Raw genomic sequence first — 25,771 nt, forward strand, 5'->3', positions numbered from 1 at the left:
AACACCTCACCGAGGCAAAAAAAATAAAAATTCTACTTAAATAATGTTGGTCTGTAATACAGAAATAATTTGTTTCTATTTGCTTATGTTATTTATATAGCGCCAACAAATTCAGCAGCGCTTTACAATGGGTGGACGAACAGACATGTAGTTGTAACCAGACAAGTTGGACACACAGGAACAGAGGGGTTGAGGGCCCTGCTCAATGAGCTTACATGCTACAGGGAATGGGGTAAAATGACACAAAAAGGTAAGGATAGTATTAGACTAGTGACAGTTGCAGAAGAGGAATCAGTTGGGAGCTATTAACAGTTTAATTGATACGCTTTTATGAAGAAGTGGGTTTTTAATGATTTTTGGAAGGAGTGGAGACTGGGTGAGCATCTAACGGAGGAGGGAAGTGAGTTCCACAGGAACGGTGCAGCCCTTTGAGAAGTCTTTAAGGCGAGCATCAGAGGTGGGAGTACGGACAGAAGATAGACGTAAGTCTTCAGCAGATCGTAAGGGCCTAGACGGGACATACTTGTGTATTAGGGAGGATAGATAGGTGGGAGTAGCTTATTGTATGCTTTTGTTTATGTTGTGATTTTGGTATTATTTATATACGTTTGGTTTGTTCTTTGATTATATACACTATATTGGTAAGACATAATACTCAGTCATGATATTATTATTTTGATTAATAAAAGTTTATTTATTGGAGTGCTGCAGTAAAATTATATATATATATATATATATATATATATATATATATTTTTATTTTTTTTTTGCATAATTTGCAATCCAGAACAAAGTTCCAGGCTGGCTACTGGCTATTCAATTGTCAATTCTGTGTAAAATTGGTAGTTGCACAGGGCCCACTGCCCTCCCACCATCTCCAATAAGGTGAGTGATATGTGTATTTCATATATAAACATTATTGGGCCAATGAGATGACCAGTCTCCTGGGGCAATAATCTTATATACTCCCACACAAAGTAACCCATACTTGTTTTTGTAAATTTCATGTGCCTTTCAGAGTTGCTGCCCATTACACTACTGAAATGGTTTAATTATTAGTTTGTCTTGTTTGAATTCTCTAGCAAATAACCTTATAAATTTCAAATTTAAAGTAAAATAAAAATAAATAGCTGAACTGGAAAAACATATCTGGTCAGCTATGCTTTGCAGTTGAGCCACTATTCGTTGTGCCACGCCCACATAAAACCTGTAAAAAGCTCCCAAGACTGTCTTCCACACACCCTACTGACATAATCGCAGAACTCGTGCACAGTCCAATCAAAGTTCTCAAAGAATCCTGTGATTGGACTGTTTTGCTGATTCACATGCATGCAAGGAAGAGGATTTCTAGGTCTGCTGATTTTACAGACGGGACATAGTCGCACACCACATATGCACAGATTTGACATTAGGCTGTCCAGAACAGAGTTCTGAGCAGTCACTTGTGCTGGGGGTGCAACTAGACCCTGGCACACAATTAAAAAGAACTCTAGATGTGCAGTGTTTCAGGCATAAACCCAGCACATCCAGGTACCTACCACCATGACCACTTCAAATCACCGAAGTGGTCATAGTGGTTGGAGTAATCCTGTTTAATATTAAATGCACCTTTCTTAAATTTAGACAACAGTAAACGCTATGTTGTGATTGGTATTAATTGTGAGAATGTTACTAGCAAACAGACATTAAATTAAGGGGGTACTACCAGCAGTTTATTGACATTTTTATTTTTGGTTTTACAATTACAAGGTAAGTCACATCAGAGATGCAAGATAACACATATAGAGCAATTGTACATTTTATATGGGGGTGGGGGGGGGGGGGGGGGAGACAAAGGCTATTCGATTAGAAAAACTAGGTTAACCTGTTCCAGAATATCTATCTCAAAGTAGGATTTGAATGGTCCAAGGAAACTATAGATCATTTTGACTGGAACAACAAATACCAGAGCGGCTATATAGGCTGCTGAAGGACTAGGCCTCTGCCTAAATTAATGATTTATGATGCAGTCCAGTTTGCCCAAATAAGTACCGGTCTTAAAAGGTTTGTGTGCCAAGATTTCCAGTTTGGCATTTTCCATTTGGCACAGATAATGTGCACATCTGAAATATTTATAAATAAATAAAAATCACAGTGTTATGCTGGGAACTGGCAGAGGATAAAAAATAAAGTTTTGAATATTATAGGCCAAAATATTCAAATCAGACAGACACTCTCTATATCAGCCGTTTCCCTGTGGATACTCTGGCCTAAAATTCACTTTCCGCCAATTCAAAATATTTTTGAGCCCTGTAAGAAATTGGTTTAAAATGTTAATGAATTTTGAAGCTCTTAAATTTTTTATTTAAAGACCTGCGTAACTTTGCCAGCATGCAAATACTTCAATTGGGTAATTAATTGTGGTCTTTGGAAATTAAAAATGCAGATCTACCTCCCAAAAAATAAAAAAAAATAAAAGTGCAAAGGATTTTTTCTCATAACTAATCAACAAATAAGTATTTTTATATAAATTACAGGGAAAAAAAATAAAGATAAAAAAGTGAAAACAAGTATTTCAAGACAAAAGGAACAAATCTGGAGAAATAAAATATAGGAGACAATGTAACAGCTAAACAGACAACGCTTATTTAAAGGAACATTCCAAGCACCATAAACACTACAGTCAGTGGTAGTGGTTATAGTGATAGAAGTGTGCTGGCGCCCTCACAGTGTAACTTGACAACATACATATAGATTTCCTGTGCTGCATCCAGAGAAGGCAACGGTCTTCACTAAACTGAGTCTGGCCGACCCAGGAGCACGCTGATTTAACGGAAGCTCGCACCCAATGAGAGCAGCCTTCACTGGACTAACTTGGCTCAGAGGAGCTAATTTGATTCGCCTTAAAAGGAAGAAGGGGCAGTAAGTGCAGGTGCCTAGCAGATACCACATAAGTTCTTGAACAGTTTGGCAAATTACACTGGTAGATCGCTGTGGCACTTTTGCACTACAGCAGGCTGTAGTAGTTATGGTGCTTAGAATGTCACTTTGAGTCGAGCAAATAATGCTCAAACATTTGGAATTCTATGTTTAACACTAAAACATGTGTAACAGCCTCTTAATGCTCAGTACACAACAGTTGGTGTTTAGTTATATTACTGGTATAAGTCAGAAGCTTTTATTTATTTATTTTTAAAATAAAATTACCCAAATCTCATTTGGTCATTAAACATCACTATTATTGCAGTGGCAACAGTAGGGTCTATTTCACCCATCTTTTTTCCCCCTTCCTTCAATGAGTTGTACGTTGCCGAAGACCTGAGTTCTGTGTATCATCAAGAGGGCCTGTGTCAGCATCCAAAAATTCTTCTACATCTGTGTGTATACTTAAGGGATTCCGCACACCCCGGTGCTCTGTTTGTCTAGAGATATCATCACCACTGCCTGTTGAGTGTGGATCAATGTCTAAAAATCAAACAAGTTGTCAGTATAGATAACGTGACCAAAAAATTAATTATAAATCATTCAACTTTTAGAATGGAGCAACCATACACAATAAAAGATCAGTTGTGCATGTGTCAACTCATTGAGGGATCTGTTCTACCTGAAACCCCAGTAAGTTCTCTTTTTAAAATTGTGTTTAACAAAATTACTGTATACACCAAAAACAATCCGGCAAACAGTATTAAGAGATTCGTGGGGGAGTGGGGAATAGTACAACCAGTGGATAAAACGTGCAGACCACCTGTCATAGGCAAGTGGGGAGAAACTAGGAGTTGAAAAAACTAGCAAACAAAGGCCTTAAACGTAGATGGAAAAAGACAAGTAACAGAGCTGGACACAGGAAAAAATAAATAAAAGGACAGGCCAGAAAGACAGACATGGGGCGGGCGGGAGGTCCACAGATGAAGCCAGTAGGCAGCTCAATCACAAAATTTTCCAAACTCAGGCTAAAGAGTACTGTCGAAAATTACCTCTTTGGAATGTTCTTACTTGTAAACCTCACATCTTACAAGAAAGATGACCTGAAGAGAACGAGAGTTATAACAAAATATACTCATTGAATAGAATTGTATTACATCTTACCAAAAGTTGTTGTGGGGTCTTCTGTATCACTTTGTCCAATTGTCTCAGTTGCTGGTGTGTCATCGTCATCTATTAAAGAAGAGTTTAGTTAGTGCCAAAGCATACCCTTCATCCAAGCAGTGTGAAATCCATTGATTAATGCACCCTCTCCTTATGCCTCTTCTAACTACACTTCAGTAACAATCTTTGAAAAAACTGAAAGCATTGATTCATATGGGAAATTTGAGTGTGTCTGGCACTCTCCACACATTAGGATTCCATTGAGTACTGGATTGGACATTGCACTGCTTACCCCTCTGCCTTTTTATTTATTTTTTAAACATTTTTATTGCACTGTGGGGACCTGAAAACTAGTATAGAGAGGACCGTGACCAATTTTACTAGGTCACTTTGGTTTTGAGTTGGGCTGCCAGGATATTCCCCAATCCCTTGATGTGGACTGTATGGATCCTAGGACTCTGGATGTTTAAATGATTACAACATTTGCAAAGAGAATGGTTTTAAACCCTCAAACTAGCTATATAAAAAACACAGAATATGAGGATTTGGAGCCAAAGAAGGATGCACTTTAGACAAAGTTTTTCTTTTGGTATAAAACCCATCACATTCTATAATAAACCAATTTGATGGAAATTATGTTTTATCCTGCTGTAGGATATTAACAAGAACTGTTCGGATACCATATTACACGTTTGAACCCTATATCTGAAAGATCTGTCTAGAATATCTGGAGAGGAAGGAAGACTTCGCAGTGGCCTTTTGTGAGTGCACAAAGATACATAAACCATTGGCCTTCTTGACCAATATGTAAACCGCTATTACTTTGCCATTCTCTACTCTGATCTTGAGCAAGACTTTGAGAATCATAACCACTGGTGGAAAGCTGTAGGCTAATCTGAAGTTTTAGTGGTCTGAAAATGACGTCAAGAAGGTCTGGTTCCTTCTGATGGCAAATTGCGCCAAAATGTTTGGCTTTCTTGTTGGAACTGAAGTCCATAAGGGCTATATCTGGGAGACAAAATTCCCCCAACAAAAATGTCCTGTTTACTTGGCAAAAGCATAAAGAGTTTGTCATGATATTTAATGCTATATTAGGGAATTCAAGATCATCCAGTAGACATCAAATAAAAATTTAACAAATTCTCACTTTGTCACAGTCCATAAAAGCAAAAAAAAAACTGTTAGGAATCCACTTCCCCATTTCATAAAACATGGGGCACCTAGTCTAGCTAAACTGGAGTTTAGCTTGGTGGGCTTGAGCTGGCATGCAAGTTCTCGTGTTTGAACTTTGTTAGTGGGATAGAATTTACACAAAAAGTTAAAATTGCAGGAGCAAAAGCAAGAGACGACAGTGCATGAAGTAAGGGGTGATGTGGGACTTTAAGCTCTTCTGCATTGCTTTTGGTGATTTTGAAGAGGATGTAAACAATTCACAGGCATGTGTGCAACTTTTTTTGAATATATGTGCTTACATTTTTATGACCACATGGCCAACTTCAAGAGAAAAAATGGTTCACTGCTCATAAAAGTTATCTAGCTGTTACAGCACTTCAATGCATGCTGCAAGATACCTCTGAGCTTAATGGGTTACTCTGACCATTCTCTTTTTACACTGTATGTATTATAGTTGGTTCTGCTCTCCCCTGTTTGACGTCCATCAGTCATCATGAAGTCCAAACAAAGGCTTCTCATGGAGAAGCCTTTGATTGGACCATTTTAATGTCTAGCGAGGGGTGAGAGGTAAAGTAAATAAATGGTGGGTATGGAGGGGGTGGGACAGCAGACAAAACGTTCCCCTTGCCTGTAAGGACAATGCCAATTCCGTTTGTATGGCTTTTTTTTTTTATTCTTTATTTTAAAGGTGCATGTCAACATTTCAATGACAGTGACAGAAGTGATGCATAATATATAGTACAGAACTGGTTATTTAATTTGTCACATAGGTTTGCACACATTTTTAGTAATTTAATAAGTTGCGTTACAATATTGGTACGGGTTTCAGCGTGCGCTACCCTTCTGTTAGCCCTGGTTGTTGCTAGCGCTGGTGTGTTACCTCATGACTGTTTCGTGCCTCCCGGGGTGTTGCGTGGTTGTGCTTGGCTGTTGTGTGTTGCGAGGAAGGTGGCTTTTGCCTATATGCGCCTTTAGGAGCTAAGGGACGCCGCGCTGTCTAAAAATTATCGTGGTAGTCTGGAGTTCTGTTGCGTGATAGTGGGTGCCCCTAACCCAGGGGGCATTGGGGGGTGGATTATCGTGGAGAGAGTCCCGTGTTGGCTGGTGAACCCGACCATGCTTTTAAAAGCATGAGAACATCAACATAAACAAATAAAAGGCATGTAAAAAAAATAAATAAAAAAAAATTTGAACAACCACCGTCTAACATAGAGAACATATCAGCGCCCTCCATCTATCTCCAAGTCCCAAGGAGCTGTGTCTGCTGTGGCCAGCTGAGTTGTGCAGTCCCTGTCAAGGAGTTGTGTTTGTGCTTCCATGGGATCGAGGTGTGAACGAGTTAGTCGTGGCAGGGTTTCCCATCTGAGACGAGTTATTCGTGGCTCCGTTCTTGTGTAAGTCTGTGAGTCCCAGCGAGGTTAGAATTGCAGGGATTTCAGTCTCCGACGTGACTCTATATGTGTTGCCATTGTGGGTGAGCGTTACGACTCTGGGTGCCCCCCCAGCGGTATTGTATTCCTGCTTTTCTCAGGCGGCTGGTTAAGTTGTACATTGTTTTCCGCCATTACAGTGTTGCCCTTGTCAGGTCTTGGAAAAAGAGTAGTTGTGTGTTCTCGAACGCCAGGGGTGTCTTGCCTTTCACCGCCGTCATTATAGTCCTGTGTCGTGGCGCAGCATAGGATGATGTCCCGTGCTTCTGTGGGTGGTGAGTTGGGCCCAGCTGGCAGTCGGTATGAACTCTCCAGTGTGATTTTTCAGGCTGCTGTGGGTGATAAGATTGTGGCCAGGAGCCTCCTGAGGAAATTAGGCATTACGGCCTGTGTGATCGCCGCGGGCACCCTGCGGAGCTTGATGTGGTTGCGGCGCAGGCGGTGGAGACCTGCACCGCTAGCACCTGGTGAGCTGTTTGCATTGTGTACACCGCTTCTTTAAGCAGAGTTATTTCGTTGTTTATTGTCGCTATATTCTCCTCCACTGCGTTTACTCTGTCCGTGTTTTGGCGCACCTCCGCTTTTATGGTGCCTATATCTTTGGCTATTAGTTCTTTGAGCTCGTGCATCCAAACGTTGGAGGTCTTGTTTGGTGGCCAAATTATGTTCCCCTATTTCTTTGAGGGCTGGTAGCCCATTACTTTGCGTAGCCGGAGCATGGGCTGGCTGTGTAGGCCGCGGCCATCTTGGGTTGTGTCTGGCGTTGCAGCATTTCCCCAATGTTGGGTTGTTCTGCCGGTGTGTTCTGCTGGCCTTTCTGTGTGCGGCATTTCATTGCCGTAGGGGTTTGTGCGGATGCTGCGGTGCTTACCTCCTCGGCTCTCTGTTCGTTATATCCCCGGTAGTCTCCAAGGAATGTCTCCAGGGAGCGGAGGGTCAGCTGGTAGTAGGCCTTGATTTTGCGCTTAGCCTTCCCGGTCTTTGGGGGCTGAAAGAAGGGCATCCGCCTTTTTCCCTCGGTGCCACGAGTCGGTTAGTGGTTGTGTAGCGATTTGGTGTCGAGTTTTTGCGGTTAACGCTCGTTACAGGCGGGAGGCGACAGAGATGGAGTCTGGTCGGGTTCAGTCCCAGGCTCCGCCCCCCATGTATGCTTTTTTCTTTAAACAATATAAACATTTGGCAGTGCGGAACAGAATGCTGGGCTGCCAAAGTCACATGGGCTGGTGGTGCAACTAGCCCCCAACACAAAAAGTTTATATATCTCTGGATGTGCAGAGTTACAACCAGAAACATTGCACATAGACTCCTACAACCACTTCTAAAACAAAAAGTGGTCATGGTGGATGGCATAACTCTTTAAAAACAAAAAAGATTACGAATGGAAAAGGTTGAGGAATTTGAAACTGATAATCATATAGAAATACGGGGGATTAGATTAGCAGTTTTATTTTCAACTAGTTAAGGGACCCTCTGGCCCCTAAACAACTTCATCTCAGTGAAGTTGTAATGGGGCTGGGGTTCTGGAGGGCCAACTTACCATACCACTTTATACCTTTTTCGAACGGTTTAACCACAAAGTCCTGTCCCTGTCATGCCACCTTCTAGGCTGCTTTGCTAATGAGGAAGCATTGGCTTGGTCAGCCAGTGACAGGCTAAAAGCCATCTGACATTATCAGCCTATCATTGCCGACCTATTGGGAGTAATAGAGTGTACCATTACTGCGTGTTCCTTCCAATAAGTTCTGCAGTCATTTCCCATACGTTTCCTCCCCATTTATTTCAGGCACCCACAAATTGTCCACTGCTCAGCTGCATTGATGACGCTAATTTGTCCAACTTTGATGGCAATTGTAGGCCATACTACCATCAGAATTGTTGTGGACCCTTAAAAACCCACTGGCTGGCATTTCTAAACCCCACTGACTACCAGAAGGGATACAAATTCACATATACACCTCAAACACGTTTACCGAGAGAGACACACACGTGAAGCCCGGTGCATGCAGGCTCAGTGCTTGACCAAGTCCCTTGACAGCGTGCTGTCGTCAACTAGGTTAGCCAAGCTCTCAGGTAAACCCATAACCAGATGATTGCATCCATGGACTATTGCCAACATAACCACTATACTGACTCATAGGACACTATTGCTCGCAGTCCCTCCATCTCACCTTTTTCGTGAAACTTGCCCTGATCTATCTTTTTATTACTCTTGCTTTGAGTCCCCTCCTGTCGATGGTCATTAACAGACACTCGAGAAGTGGAAGCTAGGTAGAAAATGAGAAAAGATAAGCACACAGACAGGAGAATGAGATGACTGTATAAAAATACAGTGATTCTGAACCTTTGTCTGCACCCCAAATTATACACAATATTCCCTTGGGGTCCCCTTTCTCAATTTTAAAGACAACTAATTTGGCAAAACCCCTAAGATTCTTCCCAACATTAAGAGAGATCTACACAGTCACACTGATTTTTATAGTGCAATTTGCAGGCAATTGCTTTAAATGAATAAAAATGCTCCTTTTGAATCAGTAGGAACCCACTAAAAATAAGGGGTTAAGAATCACTGTATGTTGAAAGCGGCAAAGTTTAATAGAGTGAAAGAGAAACCTTAAACAGAAATCTGCTAGAGAAAACATCAGGCATATAAAATTACAACTTTATGATGCTTTTAAAAGGAACTCTCAATGCACCATAACCACTAGAGCACAGGAGTTGAACAGGTTACAAATGGTTTGAAAACTTGCCTGGGATATGCTGGGAAATCACTTCCTGCCTCCTCTTCTTCTGACAGATCAGCTGACAGACTCAGCCAGTGAGCTAACCCTGTACTCCAAGGATTAGCTCAAACAGAGAGCCAACAGAAGCTATTGCTTAGGAGCTTCAGACTTTCCATAGGAAGTAGTTGAGGCGGGGAGCAGAGCCCAGTGGACACCAGGTAAAAAGGTTACATTGTTCAGGCTAGTTAGAATGGGTGGTACAAGGGCCCTACTAGCACCATAACATATTTACAATTACTAATAAAGTGCTAACATACTGCACAGCGCTGTACAGTAGGTAAACAAGACATTTAAAATTCTAACTGTGGCAGTACATACCTTGTTTGCCTAAATGTTTCCCTGAAGACTAGATCACCCACCCTGGCTTTCCCTAGCTTCCCTTCTGGACCTGCTCAGAAAGTGCTCTTCCCTACTCTACCTCTTAGCGGTTCCAGGAAGCCAGAATAAGCCATTTGTACTTCAGCAGGACATAGCTGTAATTGTCTGAAACTCCATCTCAGTCACTATAAGTATCAACGGTCAAGTTCCATCCTTGTTTTCCCCTACTTCCACTCTCTCCAATTGGATTGGAAGGAAGGTACAACGAACACCGAGGAACAATCGCTGCCTGAAAGCCAAGAGGCTTTTGTCATTGCACAAGAGCGCCGGTAAAAATGACTGGCTGTAGGCACTGAACTACTTGTGCCTGAGCGCTCTTTTGCCAGAATGGGCGCTCAGATCAGACGTTACCAGTGATATATTACTTGGAGGTTCAGGGTTGTTTCGTTACAGTTTTCTATGTAAGGCTCTCTATATCCAGGAGGTAATTAATTTAGAGAGAGGTGACTCCATTATCTCCCAGACACAGGGACATCAGTGAGGGACACCTATGTGCAAAATGGAAACCTCCTGTTGGGGGTTTGTGTATAAAAGATCACCTTGTCTCATTAAACTTTGTCATTGTCCCAAAATCAAGTGCCGTCTGATGTGTGGGGGGGAATAAGGGCTATATCGCTAAAAAGCACTTACCCAGCCAGGGTACAGGAGCTTCGCTACACTAACAAAAAAATGTTAGACATACAGTAACAGTAGGTGAGGAGTGCCGTGTCTAAACAAGTTTACAATCTAAAGGGATGAGGGACAAATACACAAAGGGAATCAAATTACCTGTATGTACCTAAAGAAAGGGAGGCAAGTTCTAGAAGAGGAGATAGCAGAGTAAGGTTATAAGGAATGAAGAGTTAATGAGAGAGCTGACAGGCTTCTCTAAAGAAGTGTACTTTTTTTGATAAGGACTGCAGAGAGTTGGATGTCCCGCAGGAGGGCATTCCATAAGGATGGTATACCCCAGAGAAGCCCTGCAGACAAGAGTCTAGGGTACCTGGCTGAAAGTCGGACAGTAACTGCTTGACGGCAGAGCATACAGGCCAGGCTGGAGCATGTAGATGTAAGCTGGAGCACAGTTATGGTGCTTACTTACAAAGCTCTCCATAACTTTGTCAGTCTCCAACTCATTTAGGATTTGGTTCAGAGTGGTGAGGTATGAGAGTCCTGGAAGTAATGTAGAATCTTGCAGAGGCATTCCTCATGGACTGTAGAGGGACAATCTGGATTTGGTATGCCAGGGTTGACTTTTAGTTTGATGGACAACATGGGCAGTGATTGGATATAGTTTATCTAGAAGTGCGCTGTAGTGGTTATGGTGCCAGAACTGCCCTGGCACCCTCACAGAATAAGTAGTTAAATTATTTAAAAATTTGCCTGGAGTCCTGCACAGGCCAGCTCAGAAGGTGACAGCATTAGCTTTGCAGGTACCCAAGTAAGTTGCCAAACTGTTCTTAAATGGTTTGACTACTTACTCTCGGAGGCACCATGATACCTAGCTCCATTATCACCAGGGTGCTCCTTTAATACAGATACATATAAAACACTCCAGGATGATTTTACAGTCCACTCTTCTATAAAATAACAAAAGTGCCAGCTGAGGAATACGGCTAGACTAGAGAGTCATGCTTATAGTGACATTAGGGGTTAGAATCTGAAATAAATAAAATATTACAAAGGGTTGCTTCCCCCCCCTCCTTTCTTTTTATAGTGTTTGCACATATTGTTTTCTGCTGATGCATAGGTCACAATGCCAATGACATCAAAGTTTGACACTGCTCAGCATGTCTAGGTAAAATTCATGGGTAATCTACTAAATACAAATATACCTCTATAGCAATTTTCTACATTCACTGAAAACAAACGTTTCTATGCTAGGATTATAGGTTTAGTTGCAGGCACGTAACTTTGAAACGGTAAGATATTAGTAGTATTTGCCCAATATTTTTCTAGACATACAAGACAATCTGGTCTAATGAATTAATCTGTTTTGATGTAATTTTCTTTTACTAGATCTTTTACGTATAGCCCGTGAACGTACAATGGAGCAATATCGGTTGGAGGTTTTGTGTTTAAAAAAAAACAAAACACAAGTGTAAGACTTTTGCACACAAGGTTTGTTCCAGCTAGGTTTTGATTTCTTAACCCCTTAAGGACACATGACATGTGTGACATGTCATGATTCCCTTTTATTCCAGAAGTTTGGTCCTTAAGGGGTTAAACTTGTTTAGGTAATTTCCAGGCAGTGGCTACAAACAAACCATAGCGTGCATATATTCACCCCATCCTCTGATGCTAGTTATTCTACAATGCATTACATAGGGCCATATACACTAGCAACCATCCATCCAGAATAAGCAAAAGGTAAATATAATGTAAACATATCTTTAAAATGTTAAGTAATGGGCTGAAACCCAAATTAAATGCATGCAATATAAATTCATATCCTCACCAGGTTGGACAGATTCCCTTCTCTGAGACTCAGCTCTTCTCCGTTCAGTGCTCGCTCTCCTTCGTTCCTCAACCTAGCAGAGAAAGGCCAAAATTAAATTAAAATGGAAGATCCATTTGCGAAGAGTCACGTGATGCTTCCTGCAGCAAGGGTCACTCCTTTATAGATGCCACTTCCTTATCATTGTGGCAGAAATGAAGAGGACTGATATGACAGTGCACAATTTTCATAAGGCATTCAGAAACTACGGTCCTCATAACAACTTTGTTGAGATGAAGGACCACAAACACAATCAGTGAATTACTTTAAGTGTATCACACTGTTGCCTTACAGACTATTTTTTTCAGGAGCTCTGCATGAACTCTAATAGGAACCATGGAAGTTTAAATGGTTTTATTATATTTAAAAAGGAATACAAGTTTTGTATGCTCTCCTAATGTTAAAGAAATGTGTTATATATTGTATATCTGAGCGAGGACATTTAGTACACTTGTCAGATTTTGAACAATTTTGTAGTCTGAGTATTTCTAATCCCAGGTTTACATTTGTATTCTCAGTCACCTATGCTGTGATCAATCTGTCTTGCATTTACATGCTCTTAAGATCAGACACCACTCACCTGCCCACGTGTTCTACCCAGCCCCCACTGCACGTAGCTGAGCACGACCAAAACACTCAAGAAAACAAAGTTGCTAGAAACACCAATAACAGCAGACGATATAGGGTAATGATACAGCAGATACCTGTAAAGAAGAACATAATTAAGTTTATACAGGGAAGAAAGAGAAACAAAAATAGCAGAATTTTTTTTTTTTTTTTTTTTATAATTAAAAAACAACTCAAGGACTGTGGTTAGCCCACATTCAAGGAAAGAATATATACGCACGCACACACACAAAAGATACTTCAAGAGATAAATAGCAGAAGTTAAAGGAACACTGTAGGGTCAGGAACACAAACATTTATTCCTGACCCTATAGTGTTAAAAACACTATCTAGCCTCCACTGGAAACCACTTGTAAATATAGTAATATCTTACCTTTAGTCCAGTCTGCTGTTGCTGGCTCTGCCCCGATCTGCCTCCTTAGCTGTCATCACAAGTAATGATCTCACCCAATCACAATTATTTCCCATAGGAAAGCATTGGATTGGCTGAGATTGTCGATACAGATGATCTCAGCCAAGAAGGCAGACCGGGGGGTGGAACAATGCCACCCTGGGCAATCAGCATCTCCTCTTAGAGATGCATTTAATCAATGCATGTCTAAGAGGAAAATTTAGTGTCTCAATGCAGAGGGTGGAGATGCTGAATGTCAGTGGCACCTCTAGTAGCCATCCCAGGAGTGGCCACTGGAGGTGTCCTTAGGTTGTAATGTAAACACCGTTTTTTCTCTGAAAAGACAGTGTTAACAACAAAAAGTCTGCAGGGACTGACTAATCACCAGAATAACTACAGTAAACTGTAGTGTTCTGGCGACTATAATGTCTTTAAAAAGAGGTTTGTACAGTACAAAAGCCAGTCATAAAGGTGAGTTTGTGGTTTTGAATAAATCATGAAATTCAAGAATACAGATAAAGAGACCACGAATGGCTGTATACACAGTTACTCCAATCAAGAGACACACCTTAACTCCTAGCACAGACATGCATGCTAGCAGGAAGTATGGCCATAAGTATAGCCATTTGACTTAATGAGAACATTTTATTCTTCCTGATTAAGATGAACAGATTCCTAGGCATTTTCTCTTCTAGCAACATATATTAGTGTTAATTTGCCATAAATGTACTTTTGGACAAAAGCTCATTGCTTTATTTGTTCTATTATATTCTCTAGTTTCTTGCCATTCCATTTGAACAGGACAGTTGTGCTCAACTCATTCCTCAAGACACACCAACAGTCCAGGATTTAAGCATGTCCGTTTCTGTAATTCTATGAGGATACTGTAAAAATATGGACTGTTTATTTATCATGGAGATTTGGCTCTTCAGCTTAAAGGACCACTCTAGGCACCCAGACCACTTCAGCTTAATGAGGTGGTCTGGGTGCCAGGTCCTTCTAGGGTTAACCCATTTTTTCATAAACATAGCAGTTTCAGAGAAACTGCTATGTTTATGAATGGGTTAAGCCTTCCCCCTATGTCCTCTAGTGGCTGTCTCACTGACAGCCGCTAGAGGCGCTTGCGTGATTCTCACTGTGAAAAATCACAGTGAGAGCACGCAAGCGTCCATAGGAAAGCATTATGAATGCTTTCCTATGTGACCGGCTGAATGCGCGCGCAGCTCTTGCCGCGCGTGCGCATTCAGCCGACGGGGAGGAGAAGAGGAGGATCGGAGGAGGAGAGCAGGAGGAGATCTCTCCGCCCAGCGCTGGAAAAAGGTAAGATTTAACCCCTTTCCCCTTTCCAGAGCCGGGCGGGAGGGGGTCCCTGAGGGTGGGGGCACCCTCAGGGCACTCTAGTGCCAGGAAAACGAGTATGTTTTCCTGGCACTAGAGTGGTCCTTTAATATCAAAGAGTGGACTGATCATCAGTTACTCCTAAGACGAGAGGACTTTTTTCCCCTTAAGGTTGCAGCATGCAGACCATTTTTTTTTTTTTTTTTTTTTTTAAATTCTTTATTTTTAGTTGTGCAGGTGGTTACAGGGCATCAAACAAACGCCACAACAGCGTGATTCAAGAGTGACAAAAGGTTAGACAGTGGCATGAGAGTACGCACGTTTTTGTAAATTTATGTATAGAACAAGCTTAATTAAATTGATACTAACAGACAAGTCGTGGGCTTCTTTACACATACATCCATACCTATGCCGTCTAGTGATTTTACATTTCAGAACGTTTCATTACGAATTTGCTTAAGACCGAAGGTTAATTAGGCAAGTGAATATAGTATAAGAGTATAGACATATGTTCATATGAAAACAACAGCTTATCTACAGACGATTACTCAGGCAATCAAATGTTGTGCCATATTAGGTTGTTATCTGCACTAAATCAGGGCATTAAGACAATCGTATACTGTTGCCTCAGTTGTGGTGTCAGTAGCAGAAGTGTCCGTTTGGTGGTACCCACAGCCAGGGTTTTTGTTATTAAGGCAGTCCGTAACTGATCCAGCGACTCCTGCTTTAATTGCCGTCTTTCGTAAGGAGCTGGGGTACCTGTCACTTTGGCATCAGGAGTGATGTCGAGCCGTGTCCTCTTCTCCGGTACATAGATAGTCCTCATAGGGTACCTCTGAGTGCATTGTGTCCCTGGGACCCACCACAGGTCGAAGTGGCTTTTACCCAGCCGGTTTGTGAGTGTGGGTATGCTGCTTTGTGGGTCACAGTAACCAGGTGTGGGCAACACTGGAGTGGGATAGTCGTTTAGGAGCGCCCTTTCCGGGCACTGCCACAGTGTTGGTCAGCGGTATGGATTATGAGGAGCTCCGGTGAGGCGTGCTCAGTTAAGGTAGGCGCTGGGTCCTCTGCTGGTGAGTAGGTCTGCTTGCGGTGTGAGTAGACAGCAGAACCGCAGGTCTCTGTCGCTGCTCCATCGTTGTTACATTTAAATGCCTTGGGTGGTCATCACTCTGGCCTTGTGTTGTGGGAGCTCTCTCTCAGCGCGCCTTCTTCAGCAGTTTACGGGTTAGGTGCATCGCTGTTGGCCATTTTGTAAGGGCCGCATGGTAGCTGATGGCGGTGAGTCGCTTAGGAGCACTGCCAAGGTGTTGTCTGCCCGGTGGAGGCCGGGATAACTCCCGCCGGGTGGTAAGCGAGGCCGGGGACCCCGGATTCGTCGTGGATCTCTGTAGTTGCCGAGGCGGAAAGCGAGGCAGCGGCCGTCCTAATCTCTCCTCCTGGGTAGACCTCAGTCTCTCCAGCCCCAGAGCATCTCTCCAGGACCCGGTCCACCCGATATCAGGTGCTACAGCTGCACCGATTATGATGGGTTTTTACCCATTATTAGTCGAGTTCCCCAGGAGCCATAGTGACTTGCAGCCTGCTAGCATGGCCGCCCGCCCCCAGACCATTTTTAATTTTTGAAGCAAAAACATACAAATTTGTAAACTCTGATAACAGGCAAAAGCTCAAAAAACTAAGTATTTTGTTTGCCATTACAGCGTACACCTACACCATTTGCATAACAGACACAAAATTATGTCCCAAGTTCCCAAAGCATGAGAGATACAGATTCTCTATTTTTACTTCAGTGCATGTACTTAGGGTCTCCCAAAGTCAAAATGGTAATCCATATGTGGACATCGTGCTCACTGTGCCAAGAATGATATCAGCAACACTTTGCTGATGAGGTTCAAAGAAGGCTGAAACTGTTGTGCAGAAAGAACAGAATGGGCAGATCAGTCTGCAATGCAAAGGGTAAAGGTTCTCTCTGTAATAGCACAATCCTTTTTTGACACCAGAGCAGGGAATGACTAGGGTAAACTTAGAGGTCTCACATGTTAAGGTCTGATTTTATGGTGTCAATTAACAGGATTTGTATTTCTGATGGCCTGTTGTAGATTGGCATCCATTATTTACAGCAGCTGTTTTTCAGGGTATAACTTATTTTTTTTAACACTAAATATTAATATTTATTTTTACCTCAGTCCAGTGAAATGTGCGTGTACCCGAAGCTCAGCGTTGTAGATCTGTATCCTGACACTCTGGATCTCAATCACTGCCCCAATGGTTGGTACATACTGAGAAAACAAAAAAGGTTAAAAATCAACAGATTTACTGTGCAGCAGCAAACAATTCGAGATCAATTAGAAAATTGTGAATCAGTTACAGGGTACCCAACAAGTAGTGGCCCATCTTTTGTAAAATGGCATCCCCAATGAACATCGAATATATTCTCCACAAGCATTAGAGAAATGTGACATTGCTCCATGTGGTGGATCCTGTCCTTGTTCCCCTATCTTTTCCCCGAAATAAGTGTCTCCTGTTCCCCTGGTTCGGTACCTTCCCTCCTCCTGTTAGTTTGTCTGCCAGAGAGGGCGCTTTCGGCAATATTCCAACTAACCGTCCCCTTATTGAGCCATCTTGAGCCGCGGTTTTGACCCACTTACAGACATGCCAGGAGAGTCCTTTTTGGAGGGAAGGTGCTACAGATTAATTGGAACAATGTCTCCCTAAGAACCAGGGGGATCCCTTCTCCATTTGGGTACAGGAGCTCCCAGTATTTGAGGGCCCCAAGCCACAATTACACTGGAACTATTTTGAACTTAGTCCTCGTGTGCAGCTGGTCAAATCGTTACCACGGTGGCAATTGGACAATTCTTCATGGATCCAGGCGCTATGTTGCCAACTTGAGTGTTTGGAAGAGAGCTATCCGTGGTTGTATGATATGTGGGGTTCCTGTGTGTTTTTACTGTGTTTTGGGGGTATTTTATGTTAGGCACTATATATCCGGGAGATAATTAGTTTAGCGGTCAGCAAACTATCTCCCAGGCACAGAGGCGCCTGGGCAGGCACTGTATGCATTGAATAGAGATCCCATGCTGGGGGCCTGTGCATAAAAGGCTGCATTCAGCTCAATAAAATCAGTTCTCCCAGAACTATGTGCTGTCTAGTGAATAGCTCTATTCCAGCTTTCGAGGATATTTGGCGGAGATACCAGTCGGGGTATTGGAGCTCCACTCCACATTTTCTAAATAAATGAAGCTTGCAGTTCGGACGTGCAATATTTTCCAGCAAATGGGAATGACCTCAGCAGAGAAGGATCGGGCTGAGGGAGGTCAGAGGAGAGCTTTAACAATTTTCTTTTGATAATCTCAGTCATGGAGGTGCTGGCCAGCCACCTTGTCCTTTTTGCTCCAATCTGCAGGAACATAAACTGGTACTTTTATCTCTAGAAAGTTAGGAATACTTGTTTGTATTCCTACCACTATAGTGTTTCTAGAACTAGAGCAAAATAAAAAAATAAAAAAAACTTTGTAAAAATGAAGGAAAAATAAATTAAAACTGCCAAGGGGTTACTAACATACAGGGTAAAGGTCAAAAAGTGGTTTGCAAAAAGGTATGAATGGAAATTTGGAAAAACAGACTCACCGAGTCTTCACGATATGATGAAAAAAGTTCCACTTCGAGAGATTGCTTCTGTTCAGACAACCCCACGAGCAGCAACGGCAAAAGCGTAATCGTTTCTAGTGTTCGCAGAAGAGGGGATTTGTAATGAAGGATTGCCTAGAGAAAAGAGGGGTAAAATAAAAAAATTAAAATTAAAAGAATGTGGAAAGGGTGCACTTTAAAAAATAAATAAATAATTTATAGGAAATGTGGAGTAGATTAGCTCACTGATCGAGCTGTGTGGGAGATCTGCTTGCCACCTCGTGTGTAACATGACATAGACACCATGAACATTCCCAGATCTTGATTAACTATGGACTCTGGGAGCTGAAGTTCCATGGATATGTGGTATGGTTGTCCATGCATTAGTACCTAAAAAACAAAGAAAGATTATATTAGAATAATAAAAATAAAATAAAAAATGTGCACACACACAGAAATAATTCCTTCTAATGGGAAAAGGTAAACTAGCACATTAAAGGGACACTATAGTCACCTGAACAACTATCTTAATGAAGCAGTTTTGGTGTATAGAACATGCCCCTGCAGCCTCACTGCTCAATCCGCTGCCATTTAGGAGTTAAATCCCTTTGTTTATGAACCCTAGTCACACCTCCCTGCATGTGACTTGCACAGCATTCCATAAACACTTCCTGTAAAGAGAGCCCTATTTATGCTTTCTTTATTGCAAGTTCTGTTTAATTAAGATTTTCTTATCCCCTGCTATGTTAATAGCTTGCTAGACCCTGCAAGAGCCTCCTGTATGTGATTAAAGTTCAATTTGGAGATTGAGATACAATTATTTAAGGTAAATTACATCTGTTTGAAAGTGAAACCAGTTTTTTTTTTAATGCAGGCTCTGTCAATCATAGCCAGGGGAGGTGTGGCTAGGGCTGCATAAACAGAAACAACGTGATTTAACTCCTAAATGACAGTGAATTGAGCAGTGAAATTGCAGGGGAATGATCTATACACTAAAACTGCTTTATTTAGCTAAAGTAATTTAGGTGACTATAGTGTTCTTTTAAGGAATTACCTAGTTTAGTTAATAAGTCAGTAGTAAGCTGAAGTGTGAGCGAAATGGATGTCATTCAAGGAATAAATCATTATTGGGGCTAATCTACTAGAGGACGTGGACAACCCCTATCCACATACTCTGTGCATCAAATGTTCACGGCATGCCAGCCAGACATGAACATAGACTGATAAAAATAAAGTGCTTTATAGATAAGAGTTGTAGCAAGTCAGGAGTCTAAGATTCTTTAAATCTCAAAACATAAAAAAACACACATTTATGGACTCACACTATCCAAACTAACCATGTACCACCACATTTATTCTATTTCTCAGCAAAGTGGATGACGAGAGCATATGGTGATCTAATGAGATAAGCAGAACTGTGCGTCTGATGGCACCGGTCTGCCTCTCCTGCTCCCTTTGCTCAAATTATATACAAAAGAGAAAAAATGAATACTCTAATACAAACAGATCTACACTCGTGAAGTACAGATCTCCTGCTTGAGTACCAAGAAAAAACGGCATCCTAGGTGGAGTGCTGTGTTTCAGCATTACTGGGGTTCATTGGAGCCAGTTGCAACTGAACCCACAGATGGCAGAGAACCAAACTAGTCGATTCAAGGTACATATGATAAAATAATATTACCGTGAGATTAACTGCACGCGTAGGAACTCAAATAATAATTCATACAACTGGTGTGTAGAGTTCTAGAAAATTCACCATGGTGATGCAACAATATCAACTGATAAAGTAATGTGAAACCCAAAACCACAGTATTAAGTTACTACTTGACTGCTACATGAATACTTGCAGACCATTGATGCAGCTGTCTGCACAAATACGAGAACTGTCCCACCACTTGTTCTGTGGATACCCAGTTTCCTAGGTTTGTAAATTACTGGATAAACCGTTTTATGCCAACAGAGCTTTCATTCATTTACCCCCTAGAATGCCATACTATGCTTGTGTTTGTTTACACACAGTCTGCAATGCCAACAGAACAGTCTTTGACTAGAGAGAAAAGGAGATGTGTTCAATCATGCAACTGAAGCAGTGAAAGGTTCGTTAGCCATAGATAAAAACCCACAAGATAATGGATGGAAAATATGAATGAAAAGAAATGCAACATCATTAGGGAGAGTGTTGGAGAGCAGTGAAATAAAGGTGGGGAGGTGCAGGGCAGTTAGAAGGTACAGAATACTATACTTAATGTATCTCATTCGATATGAATCCTCTCACCCGATCACGATTATTTTTCATTAGAGACACATTGGCTGTGGGAAACGAACAAAGGATTCCAGCAGGAGGGTTACAAGAGGAGCTGCAAAGATAGGAGGCTTGATTTGTCATTAGCAGTAGATACATATCAAAGTCATACGTGTGTGAATAAGTCTTCCCCAAATATTGAAAAGCACAAATGTCAAAACTCACTTAATTTAATCCCCAGTTCAGGCAGTATTAATCTATGGGTGTTATTCACGAGTCAGCAAATCATAGATAATTTAAGTCTGAAGCTTAGCTTTGACTCTAGTTGTATTAGACTCTTTAGGTCTTGCTTATTTTCCAGGAAAGGTTTAAAGGGTCACTCCAAGCATCATAACTACTACAGCCCGCAACAATTTGCCCTCTTACTACAGTCTCCACCGGGTGCTGAGGGTCCTCTAATGGTGGCCAGTGACAAGCATTCGATTATCTGCAGATGTACAGAAGCCAGATACCAATCCTACGGGCCATTCATTGTCTGACAGCATCAACTGGGTGTTCTCAGACAGTGAATGACATTCTGTGCATAGAAATATACATAGAATTGGCATTAACCAGCTCAGAACTCGTTACATTATACCTCCAGCATCAAAAGGGCTAACTGTGTATGTGCATAAATAAGATAGAAGTGGTTATTGGTGTTTGGAGTAACCTTTTAAGCAAAACAGATTTGAGGGCAAAGTGTGGCTATGATATAAATAAAAAAAACAGATTTATTGAATGCACAGCATATTATCTGTGTGCCAGATTACACCATTATCATTTAGCAATAATTATAAACCAGGGTAGCAAACTCGTCACTTCAGATGTTGTGGACGTATCTCCCCTGATGTTTTGCCATCATATTGGCTATAAAAGCATTATAAGGAAATTAAGTCCACTACATCCGGATGGTCTACCTCTGTCATAGACCATCAATACTTGTATTCTTAAAATGTGCATCAATACAGGTGCTGACAAAAGACACACACAATAACAAGTTAGACACACACAGACAGACCAGGTAGACACCAATTTCTAATACACAGTAAAGCAATATTAGAGGTTTGAACTACTGACACTGTTTTCTGGGCTTTGTGGAAAATATACAGACCTGTATTGGTAGTGCACTGGGCTGGAGAATTTTACAGTTGGCATGTAGGAGTAGTAGAAGCTACCATACAGGAACACAGACACCCAGAGAAGAAAGATGCCCGCACAAACCAGGAGTCCAGCTTGAAGGACTAGTCTGCGTATCCTTAGGAACATCACTACACACATCTCTTCCAGCCAGAGTAGGGCAGGAGGAGACACTCCTTGGGACATGACACCTCACTTGGGAAGATGGAAGGTGCAAAGTAGTAGTCCAAAAGATGGATAATGATTTAGACTGTTAAGGCCTGGCAATTATATTAAACTTGGAGTTGCTGCGATCATGTGGTTATCCCGTGCCACTCTGTGTCCTACAGAGAACGTTCGACTATGTAGGAGTAATCCTGAATGTAACAAATGCAGAAAACCGACTGTATGCATGGCTATCTCAGGGTGACATCAACTGGGTGCATTTGTCAGTCTGTACATGCCAATTGTGTCTAGGTCTAAGATCAGTGGCTTTATAAATGTGAATCTTAACCTCCCCCACACTACTGGGTGATAGAGCACAGAAAGAGATGCTGGATGAGGGAAAGAAGATTGTGAAATTGTCAAGGAGCCTCGAGTTTTGGCAGCCTGTGAAGAGAGAAAGCAATTTAAGATCACTAGTTCAACAATTCATTTATTTTCCATGTTATTTATACCTTAACATTATAATATGGTACAATTATATATTCAGGGCTTAACATTTAAAATCCTACATTACTAGCTAGACCACATGTTATTCTCCGCTTCAAGCCTGGAGGATCCATTGTACTCATTGGGACTGAATTTCTACTCACCACGGGGTAACGTTCACTCGCCAATGGCTACTGGAAACTTTGAGCTCTGTAATATAATAAAAGGGAACACAATTTATATTCTTACAAACTGTAATGAAAAGTACATTATGTAAAGAAATACATGTTTGCTTCCATTCCCCCCGCCACTATCACAAGTTACATTCTCATATAACAACTATTGGTACTATATAGACCATCACAATAACACGCCATTTCCAAAATCCTGGTTCTGTAAGGATTAATACAAACAATAGTTTATTGTATGACTTATTAAAAAGCAAATCATTATGGCGCTGCATGCTACTCAACATTAGGAAGGTGCATTTTGCAGAAATAGGAATGAAATAGACAGATCTCACACTGCTATGACCATTTCTATATTGCCTGCAACATAATTTAAATAAGCTACATAGTTCACTTCTTTTAGCTAACCTAACTATTTCACTCTTTCTAGCAGTAATCAAAACCGATGCACAGAGTCAAATTCCCATACTTTTCTAACAGCAATAGCTGTGCCATGGAAAGTAAATGAAACTATGTGATGACCCGGTTCCAAATGCTGAAAAACTATCCAGCCGCATACAGGGGCATTCAGACCTATGGGCACTATTCACAATATTTAACAATTGTCTGTATTTTGCAAGATTGGTTTCTGAATCAGGTCCATATTTTAACCTGACTGAATACAGGTCAGGATTGACAAAGTGCAGACGCATCTACAGTCCCTTCCCTCCTCCACCACTGTATATGGTCTGTATTGCAACCCACATCCACCGACCAAGTCTTATACATCGAATTGGAAAAATTGGCCAACACAAATAATTCTAGATTGTGCTTATCAGTAAACACCCTGCTAGCTGTTAAACCTGTTAAGCAATCTTATCTTTATTGAGTATTTTTCCCCCACCATGGCGGTTTATGTTGGTGTCATGCTTTAAGGACATTTTTACAGCAAGAGACAAAAGGTTTTGTATTTTACTACATCTGCACTCTGCATTGAAGTGGACTTCATTGCTTAATTTTGCCTGCTTGCATAACTCAAGTTTTTCTGCTGGATCGTAGCTCCAACTAAGCCAATATAAGCATGCTAAAGGGTAAGCAATATGTCAGCAAACTCAGACACCACAACTCAGGGTGGTTCACACACCCTGACAAAAATGTATTTATTTATACAGACATAATACATTACAGCATAAAACTTCACGGCTAAATAAACCACGGATAAGCTACGCTAGATAGGAGCTGTGTTGCAGTAGTCCAATTCACCACAGAACGAACAGCAAGTCATTCATTTTACAGGAGACCAAAACAACCAAATTACACGCCTCACCTCCACAGATAAATCCCACTTCATCCAATTACACAGCAATTTCCATTGGAAAAACAAAAAAAATTATTAATTCACTAGACTCTGAATGATTTCAAACTGAAAATTTGGATAAAACAGCCAAGCTGTTAGGATTTTTTTTATTTATTTTTTTCCAGATCAACAATTTAAGCTTCAATTATTTAAGATTCTAATTCATTACAAGTCAGTGTTTTGTAAAATAAAACTCCTAATAATTAAATTTCTCATTCAGTCACTCCCACCTCAATACTAGAGAATAATAGTACACTCACCCCATAGCTCTCTAATTAAAATACAAATTTTCATAAGACAATTTCAATGCATTGATTATTGATTGCAGTTCACTTTTCTCTAACTTCTCTTTTTTTCTTAACCATTTGGATGCACCAATCACCCATTTCAGACACTATTTGCCCTCTGCCCCAGACTAATCCCCTGGGGCTCCATATATTGTGAAGTGTACCCCCTCCCTCCCACAATGCTAAGCCAGCCAGGGGCTAATTTAACATCATGAGAGAGATATACATTAACTCACAACATCTGAAGTGTCACAAGTCCCAGATAACGGTCCCAAAAACGTGAAATAATGAAATGCTGTCCACCTGCAGCAGCCCAGCTCACACATTGCTCTGGTATTAAGGTATGTCATTCCCTCATGCAGAATATGTCTCCCCCTCATTACTACCTATATCTGCATTTCAACTCCAACTTCCTCAAGCTCCAGAAAATGACTCGACTCCTCTCCTCCCAGCTGCATCCACGCCTCCTCCACTCCACTCTCAGCATTGAATGTCGCAATTATCATGCTCACAACGCCTTTTGCAATATCCCAGCCAATAGCAGATCATCTTTCATAAGCTTCGCCGCTAATACTTACTAAGAAGGGAAATGTGATTGGATGAAGTCGAGGAGGCTGGTTGGCAGGTGGATGGCAAATAGAATTGTGGGCGGTGCTTGTAAGTGTAGCACAGTAATGGCTCTGCATTTGTCCTGCCTGGTTCACTAATAGTGCAGTGTATGAATAATACATATCACTGCTTGCTGGGTTTTTAACTTGATCCTGTGTGGTCATTCCAATACCATTGCAAATTCATTGCTCTGCGGCTGAGACAGAGAGATATGTGATGTGAAGATGTTTGTGAATCATGCATTAATGCTGATTTGTTAATTCTGAGTTGTTATTATTAAAAATAGTATTATTATTATTATTATTCTTCATTTTAAAGTGCCAACTTATTCTGCAGTGCTGTACAAGTAGAAATTGACTTTATAGTATGTTGGAATACACTGTCATTCCAATGCATTCACACAATTTACAAAAGACAAAGTGTAGAAGGAATATGCAAAAAAAAAATTATCTTGACTTCTCATTTGAGATCAGCCACCTCTTACAGCTGATTGGAAAACGCATCTTAATTTATGATACACAACATTATATGCTCAAGGGGACCTGTGGAAGATCTTGTGTTGCATTATCTTTTAGAGATCTGTAACATCTATGGAAGATTTGCATATGCATAAAAGAACAAAGCCGAATCAGCTGATTGACAGGAGTAAAATGGTGGCACAAGGAAGAGAAGGTAAGTATATATCCCCTTTGTCCCATGTACCAACATGCATCCAACATGTCACCCCACTAGTGACTATAGATGACTCACATGATTTGTATACACACAATCTACAGTCACATTGCACTGGCAAAATCACCAGCAAATGTGTAAATGGAGGAATAAACTGACCAATGGATTTCAGGATGGGTTACATGTTGGGAAACTGGGTTTTGGAGCTCAGATTCCCTGGTGCCCAGATAAGGTGACCCCATGGAGGGGACTGGGTTATGTTATATCTGATTGTATGGAGGACACCCTGGAGGAGGAATTTCACATTTGAACTTTGTATGTAGAGTGCTGTGCGTTCAAG

At 41.2% G+C, this 25,771-nt stretch overlaps 1 protein-coding gene across 6 annotated transcripts; it reads right to left on the reverse strand.

Moving 5' to 3' along the window:
* Positions 1 to 3,266: 3,266 nt before the first annotated feature.
* BSCL2 (BSCL2 lipid droplet biogenesis associated, seipin) lies at positions 3,267 to 24,643 on the reverse strand. Of its 6 annotated transcripts, none has more exons than XM_063438648.1 (12): positions 24,537 to 24,636; positions 22,504 to 22,549; positions 21,684 to 22,297; positions 20,567 to 20,648; positions 18,538 to 18,681; positions 18,292 to 18,426; positions 16,843 to 16,940; positions 12,883 to 13,006; positions 12,264 to 12,336; positions 8,837 to 8,932; positions 4,066 to 4,134; positions 3,267 to 3,444 (listed from the first exon to the last, which is right to left on the reverse strand). In XM_063438648.1, the coding sequence occupies exons 3-12, from the start codon at positions 21,893 to 21,895 to the stop codon at positions 3,272 to 3,274; spliced, it is 1,206 nt and encodes a 401-aa protein (XP_063294718.1). In that variant the 5' UTR covers positions 21,896 to 22,297; positions 22,504 to 22,549; positions 24,537 to 24,636; the 3' UTR covers positions 3,267 to 3,271. The 6 variants fall into 6 exon arrangements, with proteins under 6 accessions (XP_063294718.1, XP_063294721.1, XP_063294719.1 ...); XM_063438651.1 differs by lacking the exon at positions 24,537 to 24,636 and adding an exon at positions 24,387 to 24,404; XM_063438649.1 differs by lacking the exon at positions 22,504 to 22,549 and having other exon boundaries at positions 24,537 to 24,643.
* Positions 24,644 to 25,771: the final 1,128 nt, after the last annotated feature.

The sequence above is a fragment of the Pelobates fuscus genome, chromosome 12 (assembly GCF_036172605.1).
Source record: "Pelobates fuscus isolate aPelFus1 chromosome 12, aPelFus1.pri, whole genome shotgun sequence".
NCBI classification, from domain to species: Eukaryota; Metazoa; Chordata; class Amphibia; order Anura; family Pelobatidae; genus Pelobates; species Pelobates fuscus.